This window comes from Myxine glutinosa, chromosome 10 (assembly GCF_964187855.1).
Source record: "Myxine glutinosa chromosome 10, kmMyxGlut1.1, whole genome shotgun sequence".
NCBI lineage: Eukaryota > Metazoa > Chordata > Myxini > Myxiniformes > Myxinidae > Myxine > Myxine glutinosa.
The window spans coordinates 37,738,596-37,751,405 of NC_136270.1; the positions used below are offsets into that span (position 1 = coordinate 37,738,596).

General features: G+C 46.1%; 1 protein-coding gene across 21 annotated transcripts in view; it reads right to left on the bottom strand.

The window, feature by feature from the left end:
- LOC137434468 (ras-related protein Rab-5A) overlaps window positions 1-12,810 on the bottom strand; it is a 74,832-nt gene that overhangs the window by 16,406 nt on the left and 45,616 nt on the right. For all 21 annotated transcript variants that reach the window (XM_078785575.1, XM_078785565.1, XM_078785576.1 and 18 more), the window contains one exon: window positions 2,152-2,245. In XM_078785575.1, the coding sequence (XP_078641701.1) occupies window positions 2,152-2,245 (94 nt within the window). The remainder of the gene's footprint in view (window positions 1-2,151; window positions 2,246-12,810) is intronic.

A 12,810-nucleotide genomic window follows, 5' to 3' on the forward strand; every position in this document is an offset into this window, starting at 1 on the left:
CCTCCCATTTCCCCCTCCCCCTCCATTTCCCCCTCCCCCTCCCATTTCCCTTTTCCCCCTCCCCCCATCCCCCTCCACTCCCCCCTCCCCTCTTCCCCCCCAAAACACCCAGAAGACCAAAAAGACCCTTAAAGGGGAACCCAATTTTTATTTCTTCTGAAAACCATTGACAAGCAATCACAGTCTAATTTGAAGGGGATTTTATTTTATTTGTGAATCACGAAGTGCCGAAAAAAAGCCCGATAGTGTCGATTTTCGAGTTTGCCAGTGACATCACATTGTGAACTCACTGTGATCCTGCTGGCGACAGTACATTCCGAGCTGCTCGGATTCCGATAATGATTGGGGATGTTGGAGGGGGCGGGGTGTGTGGGTTGGTCGTTGGTATTGTTAGCTTGGGTGATGGTTGTTGGGGGATGGTGTGTGGTGGTCGTGAATATCGTTAGTTACAGAGATAGTTGATGGGGTATTGTGTAGTGGTGGTGAGGGGTGGTCGTGGGTATTGTTAGCTAGCGTGACGGTTGAAAGGGGATTCTGAGGATATGGTGGAGGGGAGGGTGGTGGGGGGGGGGGGGGGTGGGGGGTTGTCGTGGGTATTGTTAGCTCGCGTGATGGCTGAAGGGGGATTTTGAGGATATGGTGGAGGTGTGGGGTTGTCCTGGGTATTGTTAGCTGGGGTGATGGTTGATGGGAGTTTGTGAAGAGATGGTGGAGGGGAGGAAATAGAGTGGTGTGGGGTTGTCGTGGGTATTGTTAGCTAGGGTGACAGTTAAAGGGGGATTTTGAGGAGATGGTGGAGGGGAGGTTTTTTTTTTTGTTTTGTATACAAGATCGAGGCTCGTGAAAGAGCGAACATTAATCACACAGAAAGACAAACCGACACATAAAACATATAACATCGGGAGCGGTAGACAAGATGGGGAGAGAGGGGGAAGGACACAAACACAACATTTGAGAGCAGGGACCGAGAGACATGGAGACATCGAGAGATCTGAGAGAGCGCGAGGGCTTTGGGGGGGGGAGGGGGCATGGGAAGGGGGCGGTGGGAGAGGTATAAAACATATGGACACTGCCAGGACTTCCAGGAAAGAAGTTGGAATTTCAAACAAGGTGGATCTGGGGTGAATTAGCGGGGGTAGAAAAGATCAAGGTTTTGGATGGGGGAAGATAAGAGATGGTGGTGAACAGCTGTTTTAAAGACCTGGAGGGAGGAGTGGGATTGAAGGGAGTGAGGGAGTTTGTTCCAGAGGCGGGAGAAAAGAGGAATGAAAGAGTGAAGGTGAGCAGAGAGCCGAGATTTCGGCAGTTTAACCATCAGAGGGTTGCTGGCAGATCTTGTGCGACCTGTAGGAATATTTGGGGGACAGAGCACAGAGAGAGCTGGGGGTGCAAGTGCTGGGGGTGCAAGAGCTGGGGGTGCAACCAAAACGAGGTAGGCGGGGGAAGTGTGGGGTTGTCGTGGGTATTGCTGATGAGGGTGACAGTTGAAGGGGGATTTTGAGGAGATGGTGGAGGGGAGGTTGGCAGGGGAGGTGTGGGGTTGTCGTGGCTATTGTTAGCTAGGGTGACGGTTGATATTTGTTTTTTCTGGAAAATTGAGATGCCTCAAAAACCAAGGCCACCTAAGTTGAACAGAGATCCAGCAATATTACCAAAGGAAATAATCAAGAAATCGAAGTCAAATCAGTTGTATCAGCAGAAAACATCCTCCAATAAGTGATGGCAGAAAATGTATTGTATGCTTGGAACAAGAACACCCATAGGGTCGCCCATAGGGTCGCCCGTAGGGCGGGTACTCTGCTAGTATAAAGAATTTAAAGGATTTTTCTGTAAATGATATTAATTTCACAACATCCCATATTCAACTTTATTTAAATTGTAAACCTCAAAACATAGTTCCTCTACCTAAAGTAAGCACCTTAACCTGGAAGAGCAATTGACTAGTTTCACGACTGCACGGATTATCAGCTGGGCACCTGATGCACTTACACACACACCACACCACACCACACACACGACTATAAACCTTGCTCATCTTTCAAATACATTTTGAGAAGCAGCGATGATCAAACAACCAAATTACTCGAGAAAAGGTTTTCTACCAACCTTTTTTCACAAGATCAAATACAATTATAACTGATGTACACATACCTATTGCCAGGAAGACATCATTAACATTCATCGCCGTTTTAGCAGAAGTCTCCATGAACAGCAAGCCATTATCATCGGCATACGTCTCAGCTTCCTGCAGGATGGAATTTAACGACATACGCGTAAAGAATAAATAAACAAACAAAATATACCATGACAACCTCAGTAGAGAGTACTTAGTAGAGCGCATACCTCCACCAGGCTGAACAGTTTACATTCTGTATCCCACTGATAGGCCGGATCTTGAACTGGACGTGAACCAAATTCTAAATCGGCTTGTTCTTGTCCCCTAACCAACTCATCCACAGAGTGGTCATTGTACAATGCTTTCAAATATCGTGATATACATCGTTTTCTTCCAAAAGAAACTCTCCCAAATAAACACAAATAAACAGACAAACCAAGAAACTAACCGTCACAAACAAAAAAAATAAATAACGCCCGCCAATCTTCGGTGGCTGAGGTAATTACCAAAAATGGACAGAGATTATGTATTCATCCCTGTATGTTTGTCGGTGAACAGAATATCTCAAAACGTTATGGGCAGATTTGGACAAAATTTGTGGGACAGGTTGGGTGTGTGACAAGGACGAATCGATTCGATTTTTGGTGAAGATTCGGATACGATAATTTTAAGTGATACTTCATCATTTAAGTGATCGGGCCGAAAATGATGCATAGCATGATATTTGAAAATCTCACTAATGGAGTTTGACAAAACACGGTGGGCAGGCTACGGCAAAACGCGGTGGGCAGGTTACGGCAAAACGCGGTGGGCAGGCTACGGCAAAACGCGGTGGGCAGGCTACGGCAAAACGCGGTGGGCAGGTTACGGCAAAACGCGGTGGGCAGGTTACGGCAAAACGCGGTGGGCAGGCTACGGCAAAACGCGGTGGGCAGGTTACGGCAAAACGCGGTGGGCAGGTTACGGCAAAACGCGGTGGGCAGGTTACGGCAAAACGCGGTGGGCAGGTTACGGCAAAACGCGGTGGGCAGGTTACGGCAAAACGCGGTGGGCAGGTTACGGCAAAACGCGGTGGGCAGGTTACGGCAAAACGCGGTGGGCAGGTTACGGCAAAACGCGGTGGGCAGGTTACGGCAAAACGCCGTGGGCAGGTTACGGCAAAACGCCGTGGGCAGGTTAAGGCAAAACAGGGAGGATGAGTTGGTTTGGTGACAAGAACAAGCCAATTAGATTTTGGTTCATATACAGATGCAGATGCAGATCCGGCCAATCAGTGGGAAACAAAACACAACAACGCAAACGGAGGTATGTGCTCTACAGTCTACAGAGTGCGATTCTAGTTAAGAGCCAATGCATCTCAAATCGATGTCACTGGAAACGCAAATATAACAATGTACCCAGCATGCCTGCATTGGTAACGCATAATCACAGTGACATATGCTACAGTAGAATGGAGCACTTGTCTTCATCATGAAGACTCCTGCCCATCTGCGTAAGTTGGAAAAAATCAAGATGTCAAAAAGGTATGCCAACTACAGTGGGCCGCAAGGAGAAGCTGACATTTCGGGCGTTAGGCATCAACATGAATTCCATCCATTTTACCATTTCCTATAGATTGGACTGACTTGGACATTGGAAAAGCCTTTATGGTGGCATCTTGCAAACGATGAAAAAGCATTTCAGATCCAAATTATTGATAACAAGAACGGGAGCAATGTCAGCTTGAGAGATTGCACAATTTCAGGCACTGCACCAGATGGAAGTTTTTGATGTGTTCAACTAAGCTGGCGATCAAACAAAAATAAAAAATAAAATAAAAACTTGGAGAAGCAAGTTGACACCTGGTACATTATCACATCATCCAAACAAGCTTCTTTGTATCGTTCCAATAGAACCTGAAAAGAAAAAGGTTAACAATATTTTCCTCGATTGTGAGATGTGTCTTCCCACCCTGCGTGGGGCTTTGTGTTGTGTGCATGCCTTGCCCAGGTGACCCGAAGAAACGCGAGACTTACCAGTTGCCTTGCGGTGATTATTAATCATATTAGAGTAATGAGTCAGATTAAGGTTATGGTGAATCGTAAACACTCCACTATAAAGTGAAGCCACGAGTCAATTCAAACAGACTCGTTCTCTTGCAATGGAACTGAATTTTTCCAACAATGTTAATTCACATTATGTAAGCATTATCTACTGGTGTCATTACTGTATTTGTTGTGGAATACCATTAATTTTTATTTACATCAAGTTGCATGCATTATAGCATAAAATGCCTGATGCAATGCATCAATCTACTAAATAAATAGAAGGGATTATAATTATTTTATTTTTTTTGCATTTATCGTTTGCCATTCTAAAGCACTTACAAATTCATTCAACAAAAACACGTATACTCCCATATACATATACATACACACATAATCCCATGTGCATATACACACTCCCAAATACACTACATGACCAAAAGTATGTGGACACCCGAACATCTCATTCCAAAATCATGGCCATTAACATGGAGTTGGTCCCCCCTTTGCTGCTATATCAGCCTCCACTCTCCTGAGAAGGCTTTCCACTAGATGTTGGAACATTGCTGCGGGGATTTGCTTCCATTCAGCCACAAGAGCATTGGTGAGGTCGGGCAATGATGTTGGGCGATTAAGCCTGGCTCGCAGTCGGCATTCCAATTCATCCCAAAGGTGTTCGATGGGGTTGAAGTCAGGGCTCTGTGCAGGCCAGTCAAGTTCTTCCACACCGATCTCGACAAAAACATTTATGTATGGACTTCGCTTTGTGCACGGGGGGTAATGTCATGCTGAAACAGGAAAGGGCCTTCCCCACACTGTTGCCACAAAGTTGGAAGCACACAATCGTCTAGAATGTCATTGTATGATGTAGCGTTAAGATTTCCCTTCACTGGAACTAAGGGGCCGAGCCCAAACCATGAAAAACAGCCCCAGACCATTATTCCTTTTCCACCAACTTTGCAGTTGGCACTATGCATTTAGGCAGGTAGCATTCTCCTGGCATCCGTCAAACCCAGATGTGTCCGTCGGACTGCCCGATTGTGAAGCGGGATTAATCACTCCAGAGAACACGTTTCCACTGCTCCAGAGTCCAATGGCGGCTAGCTCGACACCACACCAGCCAACGCTTGACATTGCGCATGGTGATCTTCGGCTTGTGTGCGGCTGCTCGGCCATGGAAACCCATTTCATGAAGCTCCCGACGAACAGTTGTTGTGCTGACGTTGCTTCCAGAGGCAGTTTGGAACTCGGTAGTGAGTGTTGTAACCGAGGACAGATGATTTTTTTTATGCGCTACGTGCTTCAGCACTCGGCGGTCCCGTTCTGTGAGCTTGTGTGGCCTACCACTTCGCGGCTGAGCTGTTGTTGCTCCTAGATGTTTCCACTTCACAATAACAGCACTTCCAGTTGACTGGGGCAGCTCTAGCAGGGCAGAAATTTGAGGAACTGACTTGTTGGAAAGGTGGCATCCTATGATGGTGCCATGTTGAAAGTCACTGAGCTCTTCAGCACGGCCCATTCTACTGCCAATGTTTGTCTATGGAGATTGCATGGCTGTGTTCTTGAGTATATACAGTATACCTGTCAGCAATGGGTGTAGCTGAAACAGCAGAATCCACTAAATAGAAGGGGTGTCAACATACTTTTGGTCATGTAGTGTACATGTAGCTGCCACACTGGTTAATGACCCTCTCAGACCACCACTACACTACAGTGGTCTGAGAGGGTCATTAACCAGTGTGGCAGCTACATTCAAATGTAAGGTGTGCACAGAGGGAGCTGCAGATGGAGGAAATGTTGTTGGATCTTGGAGACTGCATGAAGCTGGAAGGTGTGAAAACATTTTGCTACCTCGGAGACATGCTGAATGGAGAAGGTGGATCAGACTCTGCAACGGTTGTTCGAGTGAGATGTGCATGGAAGAAGTTTCGGGAACTGAGTGGCGTGCTGATGAGGAGGGGAGTGTCGTTGAAGCTGAAGGGAAAGGTGTATGCTGCATGTGTGAGAAGTGTTATGATTGATGGGAGCGAAACATGGGTAATGAACGTAGAGCAGCAACGAAGGTTGGAAAGGGTGGAAATGCGAATGGTTCGATGGATGTGTGGAGTATCATTGAGAGAGAGGAAGACAAATGATGAATTGCGAAAAATGATGGGAATAGAGCCTGTGATTGATGTTGTGAAGAGGAACAGGTTGAGATGGTTTGGTCATGTGTTGAGAAAGGATGAATGTGACTGGTTGAGAAGAGTAATGGAAATGAGTGTAGAAGGAAGTAGAGGACGGGGAAGACCAAGAAAGACTTGGCTAAAGATGGTGGAAGAAGAAATGCGGGCAAGGGGGTTAACAAGGAGAGATGCAGAAAATAGGGCAAGATGGAGAAGATTGTCATGGGGACCGCAAGGCTAACCCCCGCTCTGGCAGGGAAAATGGCCTTAAAATGCATGTTGTTGTTGTTGTTGCACATGTGTTCGGCTGCACTTAATGATATTGCACTTACCTGTAATTCAACTTCATGTTATTGCACTTCAAAATTGATTTAGGTCATTGCTCTTTTGAAACTTTTAGGTTCATCATACATCATGCATGGTGCAGTGATGTCTCATATTATTTTCTTACTATCCTAACATAACGTAACATAACAGTTAGGATTTATAAAGCGCTTAACCTAAAAGATCTAAGCGCTGCACAAAAGGTACTTTTAGCTACAAAGTTATGAAATACAACTTAAACTACACATAGGTAACAACAATTACAATGAGAAAATATGAAATTTGAGTAATCTTTTAAATCTTTTTATTTTACAGGTATTCACAGGCATTTATCAAGTTTGTGAAATCACTGTTCCATGATGTCCTTTTGAAGAGCCGCCGCCGAAAAAACAATGTACAAGTTACGAACTTTGTGTGTTCTGCCAAGAGAGAACTCCCAAACTCTTGGTTGACATTAATCATGCCATCTTCAAATGTGTGTCATATGAAACATTTCTCAGCAACGTGCACAAAAGAGCACAACTTGGAAACTTAAGCTTTGTGTCAGCTAGTAAGAGAAGACAATACAAATGTCAAATGAAGTCAAATGTTTCAAATTGTCAAATGTCAAATCAAGAAGACAAATGTCAACAGAAGACAATACTCATCACCACCACTTGACGTCAGCCAAATTTACTCAACGGGAGCAGAGTGTAAATCAGCTATTGGCAGCATTGAAGGACTGTAATCCATTTGCTGACAAATCACCTACATTGTACAATTTAATGACAAAACAGGTGGTGCCTGAGAATATTGAAAAGGACATACTGAACATGGAAGTTCGTGGGCAGCAAGCACTCAGATCTTTTGTTGAACAGCACATCTGTGGATCAACAAACATGTGGGACCGCATGACAAAAGTAAAGTATCTCAACTAGGACGACATGTGCAAAACCCTCAAACTGAAAGGTACCAAGGGGGAAGTCGAATTGAAAGCAACAAACACACTCTGCCAGATTGCTCATGATAGCAAAGTCAAGTCGCGAAATCGACCTTCAAGACGTTATCTCCAATTACGAGTTCACAGCCGTCAATTCAACTCTGATGAAAACTGACGGCTCGCTGATAACTTCACAGTAAAAGTGATCTGATACATGTGTTAGAAAGCTTGGCAACAGAAGAGGAAGCCAACAGAGAGGTGACAACTGATTCACATTTGAACACTTTCTTGGTTGTTGATGGCATGTCAGTAGTTCATGAAGTAATGTCTGCAATGTCACCAAAAACCTGCAAAGATATGGGAGATGCCTTTGTTAATACAATAGAAAGTAGATGCAAAAACTATGAAGGTTGCCGTGTGATCTTTGATAATTACGTAAGACAGACCTCAATCAAGGATATCAGACATCGCAAGTTGGGGCACCAATCATCGGCGGTGGGTTACATTGTTGTTGACACAACCCCTATCAATGACCCAAAGCTATTTCTGGCTAACAATGAAACTACAGATTCCCTCACAGTCTACCTGGCAGACAGTCATGCAGCTGAAGATTCCAGTGGCCACGGTGACACGTCTGCATGTAAGAAGTAACATTGAAGATGTTCAGCCATCAACAGGTGTTAGTACACAAGAAGAAGCCACCTTAATTATTTTACATGCAGCTGAGGTCTCTGCAGCTGTAAAGAATGTGCATATTATGAGCCAGGACACAGATGTTATGGTACTTGCTCTACAGAGACTCCCAATTATTGGTCCTCAGACAACCATGCTTATGGGAACAGGTGACGAGAAGAAAAGTGTTGCTGAAACCAATATATGACAGTCTTGGTCCATCAAAAGCTGCAGAACTTCCCGGGTTTCATAGTATGACAGGGTGCGACACATGTGGGCACATAAGAAGTAAAGGCAAAAAAATATGCCTTCAAGGCATTTAATGAAGCAACACCAGATGAACTCACTGCATTGGCTCAACTTGGTACTGAAGAGATGCCATCTGCAGGCGTTATCTCGGGATGTGAGCAGTTCCTGTGTCGGCTGATGAGCACCAAAAGGGACGTGTCCAAAACAGCTGGAAAACTCAGATGGAAACGTTTCAAGAACCAATCTGGGGGGATAGACAAAATCCCTCCAACTGCTGGTGCCTGGTATCAGCATATTCTCAGGGCTCACATGCAAGCATATATTTGGAACCAAGACCTTGTGGAAGATCCAGATATTCCAGACCCATTCAAGCTGGGCTGGTCATGTGCTGCAGATAACATTTCATTTCCTCTCCTGTCAGCTGTTCCTATAGCACCTGAATCTGTAGTTGAGCTTGTCAGGTGCGGCTGTGGAATAAGCAAATGTTCAAGAAGATGTACCTGTAGGCAGAACAATCTTGCATGCACGGAGATGTGTGAATGTGGAGCGGATGAGGAATGCGTTAACACTGGTGTTAGGGAGCATCAAGCTGAGGAAAACCCTGATAACTAGATGCAGATATTGTGACATTGCTACAAACAAAATTGAAATGTCTACAAATGGACTTTTACTTGGTACAAATGGACTTTTGCTTGACCGTTATCAAAATGTATCGCATTATTGTCTGAAGAGGTTCGTATACACAACAACAACAACAACAACAACAACAACAACAACAACAACAACATGCATTTTAAAGGCCATTTTCCCTGCTAGAGCGGGGGTTAGCCTTGCGGTCCCCATGACAATCTTCTCCATTTTGCCCTATTTTCTGCATCTCTCCTTGTTAACCCCCTTGCCCGCATTTCTTCTTCCACCATCTTTAGCCAAGTCTTTCTCGGTCTTCCCCGTCTTCTAGTTCCTTCTACATTCATTTCCATCACTCTTCTCAACCAGTCACTTTCATCCTTCCTCAACACATGACCAAACCATCTCAACCTGTTCCTCTTCACAGCATCAATCACAAGCTCTATTCCCATCATCTTTCGCAATTCATCATTTGTCTTCCTCTCTCTCAACGATACTCCGCACATCCGTCGAACCATTCGCATTTCCACCCTTTCCAACCTTCATTGCTGCTCTACGTTCATTACCCATGTCTCGCTCCCATAAATCATAACACTTCTCACACATGCAGCATACACCTTTCCCTTCAGCTTCAACGACACTCCCCTCATCATCAGCACGCCACTCAATTCCCGAAACTTCTTCCATGCACATCTCACTCGAGCAACCGTTGCCGAGTCTGATCCACCTTCTCCATTCAGCATGTCTCCGAGGTAGCAAAATGTTTTCACACCTTCCAACTTCACGCCGTCTCCAAGATCCAACTCAACATTTCCTCCATCTGCAGCTCCCTCTGTGCACACCTTACATTTGAATGTAGCTGCCACACTGGTTAATGACCCTCTCAGACCACTACATTTTTGATGAACCCACTCAGCGCACATTGTACACTGAATGGAGTTCACTCCGACACCCTTCCTACACACAGCACAGGGCCACTTCCCAGTTCTTTCCACCTCACCACATGCTTTACCACTTGCCATCACCTTCGTCTTTCCGATATTCACCTTCAGACCTTTTGTCTCCATACATTCCTTCCACGTGTTCATCTTTTCCTTCAGTCCATCCATACTTTCCGCAATCAACACCAGATCATCTGCAAACAACTCCCACGGTAAACCCTCCTTTACGTTGAGCCAGCACCTCCATCACAGGTACAATCGGCCTGGTGGTGGGGTGGCTATCTTTGTCAAAAACTCTCTTCCTCACTCTCCTTGCACTGCTCTCTTTCCTCCTCACCCGCAGGAGTACCTCTGGTTACGGCTTCCTCTCCGCTCCCACCTTTTGTTCATATGTGTTCTGTACCGTCCCCCAAACAGTGATGACTCCATCTACATTTCAATGTCTGACAACATGGACCAACTTCTATCCACTCATCCCAACTCTCTCTTCCTCATATGTGGTGACTTCAACTGTCATCATGCCACCTGGTTGGGTGTGGGTTCCTCTCTCACTAGTCATGGCACCTCAGCAAAGGACTTCTGTGACTCACTGGGATTGACACAATCTGTCAATTTCCCGACCCGGATCTCAGCCAATGGAGTATCTTCTCTTCTAGACTTGGTTATGACAAACTTCCCTGCTAATGTCTGCTGCTCTTCTTCTGCTCCAATCGGTTCTTCTGATCATGTGCTTGTCAAAGTGGACATCTCTCTGGCCATTCTCAGAGAGCCTCCTCAGCGTCGACGAGTCTGGCATTTCACTCAGGCCGACTGGGACGGTCTTCAAGCAGCCATCAATCGTCTGGATTGGTCTCCCATCTCCACTGCCTCTGACATCAATTCTTCCTGGGAATTCTTCCAAAGCAAACTGATCTCTCTCATGCACAGATTTATCCCATCTCGCCTTCAATTGTCTTACCCTTCCTCCCGTCCATGGTACACTGAATCTTGTGGTGAGGCAGTTGCCCTGAAACAACTTGCCTTTGCCTCTTGGAAGGCTAATCCAACTGAAGGAAATCTCAGTTCCTTCCACCAAGCTCGGAACAAGTGTGTGTCTACCCTCAGGAGTGCCAGGAAGCACTATCTCTCCTCACTCAAGAATGAACTCTCAAACCTGTCTCCTTCCTCCAAATCCTGGTGGCGTCTGGTCAAATCCGTTTCTGGTGTTTGTTCCCCCTCCATCCCCTCCCTTACCTCAAATAGCCACACAGTTGACATCGCACGTGACAAAGCCGAATGCCTCAACTCTGTGTTCGCCTCGAAATCCTTAGTCCCAAACCCATCTCTCTCTGTTCCCACCTTTCCCAGTCGAACCCAAATGCTCCTGGACTCTGTGTCCTTCTCTCCTGACAAGGTGGAGGAGTTTTTGTCAAACCTCGACTCTGATTCTGCAACTGGACCAGACGGCATCAGCCCACGGGTCCTAAAATCCTGCTCTGCCGCTCTATCTCACCCTCTCTCTGTTCTTTTCACCCTATCTTTTGCTCAAGGTCATCTGCCAGCATCCTGGAAATCAGCTAACATTACCGCTTTACACAAAAAAGGTGCAAAAACAGATCCTTGCAACTACAGACCAATCAGCCTGCTCCCAATTATCAGCAAAGTCATGGAATCCATCATTGCTTCGGATATGAAATCTTTCCTCTTCTCCAATGGCTTGATCTCTGATCATCAATTTGGTTTCAGACCAGGTCACTCTACTCTGGACATGCTGCTTCTGCTGTCTCAACAATGGATGGAGGTCCTGAATGCCAAACAGGAAATCAGAGCTGTCTCCCTTGACATATCAAGGGCCTTTGATACGGTCTGGCACCCAGCTCTCCTCACCAAACTCTCCTCCTATGGTATCCATGGAAATCTCCATGCATGGCTTGCGGACTTCCTCTCTGGTCGTAGTCAACGTGTGGCCCTGAATGGATTTCTCTCATCTCCCCTTCCTGTTCAGGCTGGAGTTCCCCAAGGAAGTGTGCTGGGCCCTGTGCTTTTTCTGGTCTTTATCAATGATCTCTCTGACTCTCTGGAAAATCCTCTCTATCTCTTTGCTGATGACTCCACTCTCTGCCGCTCCATTCCTCTTCCCTCAGATAGGCAGTCTGCAGCCTCCTCACTCTCTGAAGACCTGGACAAAATCACAGACTGGTCAAACAAGTGGAACATGTCTTTCAATCCTGCCAAATCTCACTCTCTTACTATGTCTCTCCGAAAAGATCGACTGGACAACCCTCCCATCTACTTTCTCAACAATCCTCTCCAAGAAGTTCTGTCACTCAAGCTTTTGGGTCTCACTATCTGCCATGATCTTTCTTGGGAAAACCACATTTCCAAGCTGGCCTCCAAAGCCAGTCGCCGACTGGGCATCCTCCGTCGTGCGAAGTCCTTCCTCGGCACACCTGAGCTCCTCACCACATACAAGGCTTTCATCCGCAGCTCAATGGAATACTGTTCTCCCCTATGGGCTGGTGCTCCTGCCTCACACCTGGCTCGGCTTCACGCTGTTGAATCCAAAGCTTTCAAAATCATTGGAATCTCCCGCGATGAAGCTATCTCTGAGGGCCTTTCACTCACTCACCGCAGGCAGGTAGGTGGTCTTTCTGTCTTCTACCGACTCCTCTCCGGCCTTGCTCCCCCAGCTCTCTCCGTGCTCTGTCCCCCAAATATTCCTACAGGTCGCACAAGATCTGCCAGCAACCCTCTGATGGTTAAACTGCCGAAATCTCGGCTCTCTGCTCACCTT